Genomic DNA, 12,971 nt, shown 5'->3' on the forward strand with positions numbered 1-12,971 from the left:
TGTGGCCTCACCTCAATTACTGCGTGTAGTTTTGGGTGCTACAATATAAGAAGGACATAAAACTATTAGTGTGTCCAAAGGAGAACTATGAGGATGGTGAAGAGCCTGTAGGGGAAGATGTATGAGGAGTGGATGAGATCCCTTGGTTTACTCAGCGCAGAGCAGAGGAGGCCGACAGGAGGCCTCATGGCAGCCTGCAGCTCCCTCACGAGGGCAGCGGAGGGGCAGGCGCTGAGCTCTGCTCTCTGGGGACAGCGACAGGACCCGAGGGAACGGCATGGAGCTGGGACAGGGGAGGGTCAGGCTGGGGGTTAGGGAAAGGTTCTGCACCCAGAGGGTGGTCAGGCACTGGGACAGGCTCCCTGGGCCTGTGGGCATGGCACTGAGCCTGCTGGAGTTCAGGAAGAGTTTGGACAATGCTCTCAGACATACGGCCTGATTTTTGGGTTGTCCTGTGTGGAGGCAGGAGTTGGACTCCGTGATCGATGTGGTTCCCTTCCAATTTCGGATATTCTATGGTTCTGTGATTCTGACCAATCTGAACTTTGCTGTCAGAGGTATCCACGGTTATATTTCCTATGTAAAGGTAGTTCTGCATTAGCAACTGGGAATATATATTTTTTTTTTTGTTGCAGTGAAAAAGCAACAGGGAATGCTGATAGATGGCTTGACTTCCTCCTGTACTTTCTCCTCCTCTATCCTTCTTGAAGAGGTTATGATGAACTGGTTTTAACATTGCACTCATACAAATTCCCCCATCAGTTTTCAGCAATTTATTTATCCTCTTAAATGAGTAGTTCCTATTCTCCTGGATTTTGCTTATGCAGATTCTTGGCATTGATGTAAGAGTCCTAAGGAATTGTTTTGCTTTGTGTCCTGTGGTGTTTTGCTTAATTTTGTTTTCACTAGCATGAATTTATGCTAAATGACTATGCTAAATTACTCCTTCCTTTTTCTCTTACTGCTGTTAGTGTAGTGTCCCCCTTAATCTAGTCAGATTAATCCTAAAATGATTCATTGTCAGTGGGAGACCGTCCAAACCGTGCAGTTCTTTCTGCTCAGATAGTAAAGAACTCGTGCCCCATGTGAGCTAAACTGCCAATCATTCATCTAGCCAGAAATTTGCTTTCAGCATGCATGCTTCCAGATTTCTTTGCTCATGGGATTACCCCTACAGTCTTTATATAAATATAAATATATATATACAAGTTTAACTGGGAAATCACATTAAATATTATCTGACTATTGCTAGGCAAGGATATTTGCAAATCAGTCAACCATGGCTGTGAACATTCCTGTGTTAATGCTGGTGATACATTTATTTGTAAGTGTCAGGAGGGATTCCTGCTACGAGAAGATGGAAAAACATGCAGAAGTAAGTAGTCCAATATTTATCAGCAAACTTTTTATCTGCAGTTCATGCTTGTGTGGAAACGTATTAACTAGCAAGAGCTGTCATCTATTCTCAGATAAAGATCTTTGCAAAGCAGTTGACCATGGCTGTGAACATGTTTGTGTTAATACTGATGATTCCTATATCTGCAAATGCCATGATGGGTTCCTGTTGCGAGAAGATGGGAAAACCTGCAAAAGTAAGTAGCATGATAACTTAATTTGGTGAATGACGCATATAATCAAGACCTTTGCTGATATATGTTAACTACTGACTCTTTTGTTTGCAGACAGGGATGTTTGTAATTCAGTCAACCATGGCTGTGAACAAGTTTGTGTGAATACTGAAGATTCCTACATCTGCAAATGTAATGAAAATTTCATACTGAAGGAAGATGGAAGGACATGTAGATGTGAGTAGCCTGAGCCATAAGAGTATGGTTTTTTTTGAGGCATTTAAGTGTTGCACCTGTGAGTGTTTCCACACGTGTATGTTTATTTGTGATTTCTAACTACTCGAGCTACATTTTGAAGATATTATCTCTCCCTAAAGAATCTCATCTAACAAACTCCATCCATTCTCCTCAGATAAAGATGTTTGCAAATCAGTTGACCATGGCTGTGAGCATATTTGTGTTAATACTGATGATTCCTATATCTGTGAGTGCCATGAGGACTTCATACTGAGGGAAGATAGGAAAACTTGTAAAAGTAAGATGTTTGATCTTCATTACGTACTTTCTGATCTGTTCATGAAACATATCATGTAGTGCATTCTTTCTGTCTTTAACACAGCAATAACTTCATAAAATAACATGCAATCAACTTAATGGAAATGAGCTCCTTCATGGAAGATTATTGCTCTAATTTTTATGTTTTGTGAAAGTTATTTACCTGGATAACTGTGCTAAACATTATTTTCATTATTCCCAGGTAAAAATATCTGCAAAACTGTCAACCATGGTTGTGAACATGTTTGTGTTCCTACTGGTGATTCATACGTATGTCAGTGCCACAAAGGGTTTATACTGAGGAGAGACAGGAAAACATGCAGGAGTGAGTAGCTGGAACTTTTATGGGGAATATGTTATTTCAGTCATAAAAGCGATAACAGACTAAATTTTCTCAAAAGTGTCTTATGCCAGTTTTGCATTTGAGAACAAATCTAATAAGGAAATTCTCTTAACAATTCTCAGATAAAGACCCGTGTAAATCCATTGACCATGGCTGTGAACATGTGTGCATTAATAATAACAATTCATACAGCTGTCAGTGCCATGAGGGTTTTGTCCTGCGGCAAGATGGAAAAACATGTCGAAGTAAGTAACTGAATAAGTCTATCAGACACCCTTCTCCAGTATTACTACATAAAAAAATCAAAGATGTTCTACTTCTTTGTCATATGTTCTTCAAATGACATGTTTGAAATATTTGAATTTAGAAATATTTTAAATAGAATACATATAAATATTTCAATTTTTCGTAGGCAAAGATGTCTGCAAATCAGTTGCCCATGGTTGTGAACATATTTGTGTTAATAATGATGATTCATACATCTGCAAATGTCAGGACGGATATGTACTAAAAGAAGATCAGAAAACTTGCAGAAGTAGGTACATTTTATTTGGAAAGAATTTGTTTCTTTGATTTTTAAAATTACTTGACCTCACTTCAAATGCCTCACTTCAAAACTGATGTATTGTTTGAAAGCCCAAAGCATATGTGAGTGTGATGGGAAATGTCTTGAACAATTTAGCTTGATGCTCTTGTAAACAAAAAAATAACAAAATGAACGGTTGTTTTGATACAGTATCAAATACAATAATAATCCTTTCCAAACATCAGGAAAAAAGTCAGAACAAAATCTTATTATCAAGGAATGTGTACTTTAAACAGATTCATATACTGTGGAGCTTTTATCTTTATATACTAAATTTTAAAATATCATTAATTCTATTTTCTTATCTTCTAACATGACATCCTTGGAACATGATATGCATTTATCTCATCACCCTTTTAATTTCTGGAGGAGAAACTCATCTACTGGAGCTCAGTAAAAATATTTATTCTGCAGAAATGGATGCCTTACTTGAGGAGAGTATTATTACCAAAAGAATGGTAACATGTGCATGGCTGATCTCAGTCATAATTAAAACAGTTTGCCATGAACTGTTGCCCTGTCTCAACATACGCAGTGATATTGAGGTGGTTCTGATATTCAGTTCATTTCCATTGTTTTAGTACATGACACATCTTTTCCTCAGATGACTGCAGAAAGGAATTCTTGGACAGTGGTTCTAAAAAGGAGCTATTGTCTATGAAGAACTGTCCAAACTTTAAAACTGAAATTGCATATCCCTACTGACTTGCTAACAGACAGCTTCAGTAATTTCTGCAGTCAAAGCAGAGTGCTTACAGGCTGCTTTGGTTTTTGCAAGTGCACTTAACCAAGTATGAGAACTCCAAGTTTGTCGGTATCTCCTGGATTACCCACAGCTTCAGTGGGTAAAACAGAAAACATTAATTTCAGCAATGAATAAGGCTTCTAACTACAAGATTTTTAGAGAGTTACAAGCAAAACAATGTGTATAAACCATTCTGATCCAACATTATCAGCTAGGCACCCTTCTAGCATTTACTGTCTCCCCTATAATTTTTAGCTGTTTGCCATTGGAGGTTTAAATTTGTGTTATAAAACACAAGCATCATCTGAATTTTGTCCCTAGACATGAACCTCATCCCAAGCTGTACGGCAGTCTACCTAACCCTTCTCTCTCAGCCTTCCCCAAGCTTTTTGGCTCTTGCCTCATTATTTCCTGCAACTCTAAACATAACCTCTAGATTTTCAACTTATATACAAGTATAGCTTCAGCAACTCATTTCTTTTTACCACCTTTATGTTTTTGATACTTCTGTAGTACAAATACAGCTTCAGTGATTCTCTTCCATTTATTTCAGTGTTGGTCATCTACACAAAGGTAAAGTTAGCATACAGGCCTATCCCTAGAAGAAAATGGTCGAAACTGTTTCTATATCCTAGCTATGTTCTTCAGTTACAGTTTTCCCCACTTAACTGTCTTTCTTAAAATTTGCTTAAAAATCTATTTTACAGCAAACTTAAAAATGTGAAGTATTCTACAAAGCAGCACATCTTGATAAATATTCACTGTGATTATAGTTTGGTTATAAACTCCGGTCATGGGCACACTCTTACCTTTTGATATAGACTGTACACAACATCTCTAGACACACTGGCAAGGTTGTCTGAGCCAGGATCAAGGTACTCTAGATGACACCTGAGTTCATACAGTCCCTATGTATCTAGGTCCTATTTTCAAGTTTGTGGACTTTTTCATGATCTGAACACTGCTGCTTATTTCATAGGATGCACTGAAGGCCCAGTTGACCTGGTGTTTGTGATTGATGGATCGAAAAGTCTCGGAGAGGACAATTTTGAAATCGTGAAACAATTTGTCTCAGGAATATTGGATACGCTTGAGATTTCACCCAAAGCGGCTCGAGTTGGTTTGCTTCAGTATTCCAGTGAAGTCCGCACAGAGTTTACATTAAAGCAGTTCAACTCAGCCAAAGACATGAAGAAAGCTGTATCACAAATGAAATATATGGGGCGAGGTTCCATGACAGGACTGGCTCTGAAGCGAATGTTTGAGAGAAGCTTCACAGAAACAGAAGGAGCCAGACCATTTTCAGCAAATGTCCCTCGAATCGCTATTGTATTTACGGATGGACGAGCCCAAGATGAAGTCTCTGGGTGGGCTGCTAGAGCAAAGCAAACTGGTGAGTGGAAGTGTCTTTGATTCTTTCTTAAAGGCAAATATTGTGATAAAGAGGATGTAGAATCATAGAGAATCATAGAGTAGTGATAGTGTAGGTGTGCTACAGTAAAACATTACAGGAAAACATTGAAATACATTTTCTGTGTTCTGAGAAACTGCATTAAGAACCAGGCCTGATGACCCCACAACATGGATAAAATAGCCAAATTTTAGACGATTGTCCTGGTTTCAGCTGGGATAGGGGTAATTTTCCTCCTAGTAGCTGGTATTGTGCTATATTTTGGATTTAGGATGAGAATAATGCTGATAACACACTGATGTTTTAGTTAATTGCAGAGCAGTGCTTACACTAAGCCAAGGACTTTTCAGCTTCTCACACCGCCCTGCCAGTGGGCAGGCTGGGGGTGCACAAGAAGCTGCAAGGGCACAGAACAAGGACAGCTGACCCAGACTGGCCAAAGGGATATCCCATACCATGTGGCAGCATGTTACACAATAAACATGGGGTGGCTAGCCGGGGTCGGGGAGGAGCCACTCCTCAGGGATAGGCTGCGCATTGGTCAGCAGGTGGTGGGCAATTGCATTGAGCAACACTTGGTTTTATATTCCATTATTATTGTTGTTGATGTTATTATTATTTCTCTTCCTTTTCTGTCCTGTTAAACTACCTTTATCTCAACCCACAAACTTTTACTTTTTTTTCCTCCCAATCCTCTCCTCCATGTGCCTAACGGCTGTGTGGTACTTAGCTGCCTGCTGGGTTAAACCACAACAACGATGCTGCACATATTTTTTCTGTTCTTGTTTTATTGACTTGGTATGACAGTCACGGTCATGTATGAGTAGCGTAGCCCTGGTCAGGACTGCGACTTCTTTGTGCGAAGAAAAGGATATGAGGAGAGTATGCGCCAACAAGGTTGCTGTTACAATGAAATATAAACCAAGTGCTTTAAAAAAAAATAAAATGAAAGATTTATACACTAAATAGTGCGGTCTGGGAAAATATGTGGTGAATTTACAGGACTGAAGGAAAACAGTACTAAGCCAACCTTGCTTACTTACTGAATGAAACCCCAGCTCCAGACTGTTTACACTGATATTTGTAGCACTACAAGCCAAATCCATCCCTTGTGTAATTGCAGTGTAGGCAATGTAGTAATGTTGAACATAAAATTGGCCTTGAATGCTTTATCACTGATATCTCCAAGTCTTTAAAAAGCAACAGACTTCAGCATGACTGGTTCATTCATTAAGTTGAATAAGCTTCTGGTGAATGTTTTGCTTTCCTGGCTGAAGTGCAATTGTAGGCAGATTCATGACAAAAAGTAAGGAGATGCTCAAGCAAAATATTGAAGAGTTGGAAAATTCATGTTTTATGATGTTATCAGGCCCAGGATTCTTCATCAAGAAGGCTAAAGTTGTAATTCAGTGAGTGTGTAGCTGTTACTCTTCAGTGACAGTAGAGAGACACCGAACCCTCTTATCTTAAGTTTTATCTGAAACCAAACAGCTGAGAAGTCACTGTTTGCTCTTGAAATCTCACAAAAGAGCTTGAAGTACTACGAAGCTAATTGCTGTATCATGGATCAAAAAATCAATACTAGCTGTGGACATTTTCTATGCCAGAAATGACGTAGCGAAATGTTGTGTCAAGTGATATGTTTGCAAGAATAAAGAAATCCGTGGTTAACTGCTGAAAAAGGGGATATTGAAGATCACCGTGTTTTCTACTCATTGCTTGTTTACAGTCTTTCCAATTAGAGGGCTGTGAGCCACTTCCTCCTGCCCAGGTATCAGAGTGAAGAAGACTATATATAAATCCTCTTTTCTTTTCTCCCTAGCACGTCTGCAGGGGAGATGCCTGTATGGAGCATCCCTGCTGTGAGGGCCTTTCTCTCCTAGACCCCCAGGATTCCTTTCCCATGTTCTTCTTACCCTCACAGGTTTGGGTGCCTTTGCTGTGCCTCCCAACCCATCCCTTAGAATGAAAGCATCTAGTATCCATTTGCTCTGCGGATTCCAGTGAAAAACTTATTATTTATGTATTTTTTAAAAATTACTGGCATCTTTCAAGAGTCTGACCCATTTGCTGACACATAATAGGTCTCCCCACCAACCCACTAATTGCCTTTATCGCACATACCCTGCATGCGCAGACACACACAGACCAGGAACTCTCAGTACAACTGGGAGGCTGACTTGTATGATTCACAGAACCACAGAGTGGTTGAGGTTGGAAAGGACTTCTGGAGGTCATCTGGTCCAACCCCAGGGCCAGTTGCCCAGGACCATGTCCAGATGGCTTTTGAAAATCTCCTAGGAGGGAGACCCCCCCAGTCTCTGTGGACAACCTGTGCCAGTTCTCCATCACCTGCAGAGTGAAAAACCGTTTCCTGATGGTCAGAGGGAAGCTCCTGTGTTTTAGTTTGTGCCCGTGCCCTCTTCTCTTGTCACTAGAACCACTGAAAAGAGCCTGGCCCCATCTTCTTTGCATCCTCCCTTTGGGTATTTAGAGGCATTGATGAGATCTCCCCCAAGCCTTCTCTTCTCTAGGCTGACCAGTCCCAGCTTGCTCAGCGTTTCCTTATAAAAGAGAAGTGCCAGTGCCTTCGTCATCTTGGCCCTTTGTTGGACTCTCTCCAGTATGCCCAGGTCTCTGTTGTACTGGGGAGCCCAGAACTGGACACAGTGCTCCAGATGTGGCCTCACCAGGGCCCAACAGGGTCAGGATCACCTCCCTTGATCTGCTGGCAACACTTTGCCTAATGCAGCCCAGGCTCTCGTTTGCCTTCTTTGCAACCAGGGCACATCACTGACTCATGTTCAACTTGGTGCCCTCCAGGAGCCCCCAGCTCCTTTCTGCAGAGCTGCTTCCTAGCTGGGTGGCCTCTTGTGCTGGTGGTTGGGGATGTTCCTTGACAAGTGCAGGACTTTGCACTTCCGATTGCTGAACTTCACAAGGTTCCTATCAGCCCATTTCTTCAGCTTTTTGAGGTCCCTCTGGATAGAAGCACAGCCCTTGGGTGAGTCAGCCAGCTCTGCCAGTTTTGTGTTGTCTGCAAACCTGCTGAAGGTATGCGCTGCCTTATCATCCAGATCCTTAATGAAGATGTTGAATAGGGCCAAGTATTGACCCCTGAGGTATACCACTAGTTAGTGGCTTCCAACTAATTCTCTTGGATGTTTTACAGTGCTCTTTATGGGTTCATTTACAATTAGCAGTGGCCAACCAACCCTCATCTCTTTATCTTAAAAAACATCTATCTGTTAAATGACAGCAAAGCAGTTTCTGCACATCTTTTAAATAACTGAAGCATATTAAGCCTGTTCAAACACATTTTTGAAGATATACAGCACGTATATATATTTCTTGTGCTCTCCCACTCTCTCTCTAAAATGACTAATACATTTTCCTTTCATGGAGGAGCAAGGGTTTAGAAATGCCAATGTAATAATTATATGCACTTTCTTTTGAATCTAGGTATAATTATCTATGCCATTGGAATAGGAAAAGCAATTGAGGAAGAACTGCTGGAAATTGCTTCTGAACCATCATATAAGCATCTCTTCTATGCTGAGGATTTCACAGCTTTGGAGGACATAAGTGAAGAGCTAAAAGTCCAGATCTGTGAAGGTAACAGTATTCCCCTTTGAGCTAGAAGAGGAATGAATGCTTATAGATTTATTTTGCAGGCCTAAAGTAACAAGTAGTTTTATTCATGGTGACCTCTGTCATAGTGGGTCATCGGTGTCAGACTTTGCAAGGCATGAGTCGCTCATGGTAATTTTTCTGCTCTTTAATATGTGAGGAAAATATATGCCTAATCTATCACCAGGTAAAGGTATAGAATAATTTCATTTTCTTTATTTTCATAATGCTTGTATAAAATCTACACTTCTGTGCTTAGAAGGATCAATCGCTTTCTTTTTGCTACACTGAAGCCAGCCGTGCACTGAACCCCACCCTGCCGAAGCAGCATGATCTAGTTCATTAGGAATGTGGGAAAATAATAATGGATTTATAGAGCCTAATGAGACTTGTAAATTGCTCTTAAGATCAATAGCAAGAAAACAAACTCAGCAAAACAAATTATCAAGATCTGTTGTGCATATTTTTCGAATATTAAAAACAGTTCATTGAATATATATTCAAAGCTACAAAGAGTAGATCTCAGTTGCACGTAAGCTCCACGTTTTGGTTTACAAATGTGGAAGGTTTGCTGCAGAAAGCACCCTTCCTCATTCTGGCACAAACAGCCTCAATCTAAACATTCCCAGCTGACATTTTGCAAGGTACAGGGGGAATGTGAGCTGGGATGGAAGCTGTTCAGCTAGAGGAAGGACGGTATGTTTCTCCCACTCACACGTTCCCAGGACTCAGCATTATTTAGAACATTCAGATTTATACCTGAAGTAAAATGCAGAAGCATCACTGTGAATAATACTGAGCACAGCACTAGAATTGTATCGGGTGGTTTAATTTTCACTACTTCTGTTTGGTTGTTTTTCTTGAAATTAAATGCAAACAGGTTTTACTTTGTTCTTTAGCTTTATTGTGTAAAATTCACTGGCAAGCAGCTGTGCATTTCTTCCTCATACAGATGTCAGGGAAGAATCTGAAAAAAAAGAATGTGAGAATGTTTCCTAGGTTGTATATTTTGTGCTTCTTATAGTTATATGAATCTTCTAGCTCCGTCTTTCTGAAATTCAAAATACTGTGATAGCATAAACCCAAGTCTGTTCATTAACCTTCTTACCAGGCAGATAATCTACTGATGACAGCGTGTCATCTTAAAAGCTTGGGGAGACGCCAAGGCCAAAATTGGCTGGCAACTGGTATAATAATTCTCACTCATTAGCAAACCCCAGAGCTCAGTGATGGAAATGCATCCTTCAGGTACCCACAGCAGTGTTTAGCAGCCATTTTTTTTAAATATATTTGATATCATATGAAAAATAAGTAAATTCCGCCCCTCTGTGGCAGTTTCTAAACTGCACCTCTAGTAACTGGTTAGAGGTGGTGCCTCACAGCTTCTGTCCTCCTCCTCTCTCACCTGAGGCAGTGCCTCAGCTGTTTGTTCGTTTGTTTGTTTTCCTGGACACTCCAGGAATTTGCTCATCAGCTATTGCTCATTAACTCATACCACCAGAAATTCTGCCTCCATGCTTGTTACACAAGCTGAAAGTTTTATTTTTCCTTTCAGTTTTTCCTCTCGGCTTATTTTTTTTTCCCATCCTTTCCAACAGCAGTAATTTCATTTTGACTCTAGCCTTAGTCCTCAGCTGAGGTCTTCTAAGGCACCAGACTGTGAGGGCAGGGATGAGCTCTCTGCACTTTGTGCAGCTCAGACATGGACTCCACTGACAAAGCCTCTTATCCCCAGTCCCAACTGTGGATGGGCTGCATGTGTACAAGCAAAAGAGAAGTCCTCCAACTCTGTTATGGGGTAAGGCTTTTTCCTTTTATTCTGCAAGAAACCATCAGCTCTGTAGAACAGTTGCTGATTACTATTAATTATTCTCGATGACTAGTAATTTAAAAAAAAAAAAAGGTGTTTTTTCTCTTATGCTTCTTACTAAGAGGAACTCACTTGGAAGGTTCCATTCATTGCCTTGGTTAGTATGAATTTCTCGTACGACTGGAAGCACTAACAAGGCTACAGCGATGTCATATTTAATAGGCACTCATCATGATGGTCTCCACCCTTGTTCTGAGCACATGCGTTACGGGAGCCTTTAATTACACAGCTACATGTATTTTTGTCACAAGGCCCCCCCCAGCCCTGATCAGATGACGCCTGTTGGTTAACATTGTTCTTCCAAATTGCAGATCATTATCGCTGCTGCAAGTAGTCAGACACTGCCTTTGAAGATACTTTCTTGAAGGCTTTTTCTAACGTAATATTTAGATTTTGTTCCAAAACAGAACATTAAATACAAACACCTAACTTTAGTGTGGCTTCCTCAACAAATTTGAAAATTTATGCTGACTACACTAACTTTATCAAATAACTTACTTAAGGTTAGCAGCCTCTGTCTGTACTTGTCTGATTTGACAGAGGTGATGAGATAGAACTGTTTGGGTCCAAACCAGTCTCTGAAGCCTGAATAGGAGTTTCTGAAGTGCTCAACTACCCTCCCAAACTGGAAGCCTCTTGCCCCACCTCTACCAATGTATCCTGCCAGTCTTGTTTCTTCTCTGCCCCCTACATGTGAATCCTTAACTCCTTGTCTATCTGTCAGCCTAGTGTCGAGATCTCAGACTTCTCACATCAGTCCTTCCACCCTTCCTAGACCGTCTCATTAGCCTACAGATCTTCAACTACTTCTAGAGCGATTTCACAGAATCACAGAATTGTAGGGGTTGGAAGGGACCTCCAGAGATCATCGGGTCCAACCCCCTGCCAAAGCAGGTTCCCTGGAGCAGGCTGCCCAGGTAGGCATCCAGACGGGCCTTGAATATCTCCAGAGAAGGAGACTCCACAACCTCCCCGGGCAGCCTGTTCCAGAGCTCTGTCATCCTCACCGTGAAGAAGTTCTTTCCTCATGTTGGTGCGGAAATTCCTGTGATCCATAAAATTGCACAGAGCCTCTTCAGCTCCAGCCGTAGTCGGCAGGATTCGAACCTGCGCGGGGAGACCCCAATGGATTTCTAGTCCATCGCCTTAACCACTCGGCCACGACTACACACAATTTACTACTTAGTGTCAACTACTCAAGGCTCACCTTACCTGTTTTGTCCCACCTACACTGGGAATCTCACCATCCTTGTTCCTAGGTGGTTATTCTTATACTAGACACCTCACCTACTTTGTTTCCTCCTCAGCTCGTGATCTCATCCCACACCTCTCTGGACTCAGATCTAAGCTCTGAGTGTTCCCTTCACCAACAGGCTCCCAGTCATGCTTTCTGATGTAGTTCTGCCTGCTGAACTCTGGTCTTACTCAGCCACTCATCTGTTCACTCCCTGTTCCTTGTGCTCAGCATTCAGCCCCCACCCCCCAACTGTGTCATCTGCTTCCCAGCAGCTTAGTACATCTGCTTATTATTGTGTATCCGTCAAAATTCACAATTAATTGAAAGTGAAGCATTAATTTTCTAGAAGAGAACTCACTCCTAAGAAACAAAAGTTGTCTCTCCATTACCCTCTAGTGGCAGGAAGCAGGTAGCGTGCAAACACCCTTGAGATGGTTATACCTGTAGGTGTAAAATAGGGGGTTTTGTAAGTATGAAATAGGTTTCCATTTCTCTAAAGACACACTTTAACTAAAAATTGGGTAGGTGGAATCTGGAATAAATTCCTGCAGTCTAAAGTCTGTTTGATGAGCTATATACTGGTACTGCTGCTAATAACTGTAGTGCATTAAAGAAACTCAACTGCACCCTTCTCACCAAACACTCCCAACTCCCCGATCCACATTTCCCGTTACAAAGGAGAACACTGAAGGAGAATGAGACATGTCTTCCTTCTGCAAGCAGTTTTTATTCTTACTCAGTCCACCCCAAAAGGACCAACAGATGACAGTGAAACACACAAGAATTGTCACTAAAGGACACCACATAGGTTGCTGTAATTGCAAAGTGCTTCACCACCATGAAGTATTTGTAAAGCACTTCCTGTTTTGGAGGAGTTCTGATAGTCAGGTTGAAGGGTCAGTCCTGGTATGTATCACCATGGACTTCTTCCAACCTGCACAAGTATGATGTGTTCTCAATGTATGGTGAGAGAGAGACAAGTAAGAAACATTTCCATTTCTGTGAAACTTTTATTACTTCTTTTGT

The 12,971-nt window shown here is 41.1% G+C and overlaps 1 protein-coding gene and 1 non-coding gene across 7 annotated transcripts in view; one reads left to right on the forward strand and one right to left on the reverse strand.

Moving 5' to 3' along the window:
- The window catches only part of MATN2 (matrilin 2), a 68,795-nt gene that overhangs the window by 53,055 nt on the left and 2,769 nt on the right, over positions 1-12,971 (forward strand). For 5 of the 6 annotated variants that reach the window (XM_048068700.2, XM_048068697.2, XM_013179998.3 and 2 more), the window contains 9 exons: positions 1,253-1,375; positions 1,470-1,592; positions 1,683-1,805; positions 1,981-2,103; positions 2,326-2,448; positions 2,589-2,711; positions 2,879-3,001; positions 4,777-5,190; positions 8,671-8,823. In XM_048068700.2, the coding sequence (XP_047924657.1) occupies positions 1,253-1,375; positions 1,470-1,592; positions 1,683-1,805; positions 1,981-2,103; positions 2,326-2,448; positions 2,589-2,711; positions 2,879-3,001; positions 4,777-5,190; positions 8,671-8,823 (1,428 nt within the window). The remainder of the gene's footprint in view (positions 1-1,252; positions 1,376-1,469; positions 1,593-1,682; positions 1,806-1,980; positions 2,104-2,325; positions 2,449-2,588; positions 2,712-2,878; positions 3,002-4,776; positions 5,191-8,670; positions 8,824-12,971) is intronic. The other variant, XM_048068698.2, reaches the window with a different exon arrangement.
- TRNAS-AGA (transfer RNA serine (anticodon AGA)) lies at positions 11,795-11,876 on the reverse strand. The gene has a single exon. It is a non-coding gene; the product is annotated as a tRNA-Ser (tRNA).

This window comes from Anser cygnoides, chromosome 2, assembly GCF_040182565.1.
Source record: "Anser cygnoides isolate HZ-2024a breed goose chromosome 2, Taihu_goose_T2T_genome, whole genome shotgun sequence".
Classification (NCBI taxonomy): Eukaryota; Metazoa; Chordata; class Aves; order Anseriformes; family Anatidae; genus Anser; species Anser cygnoides.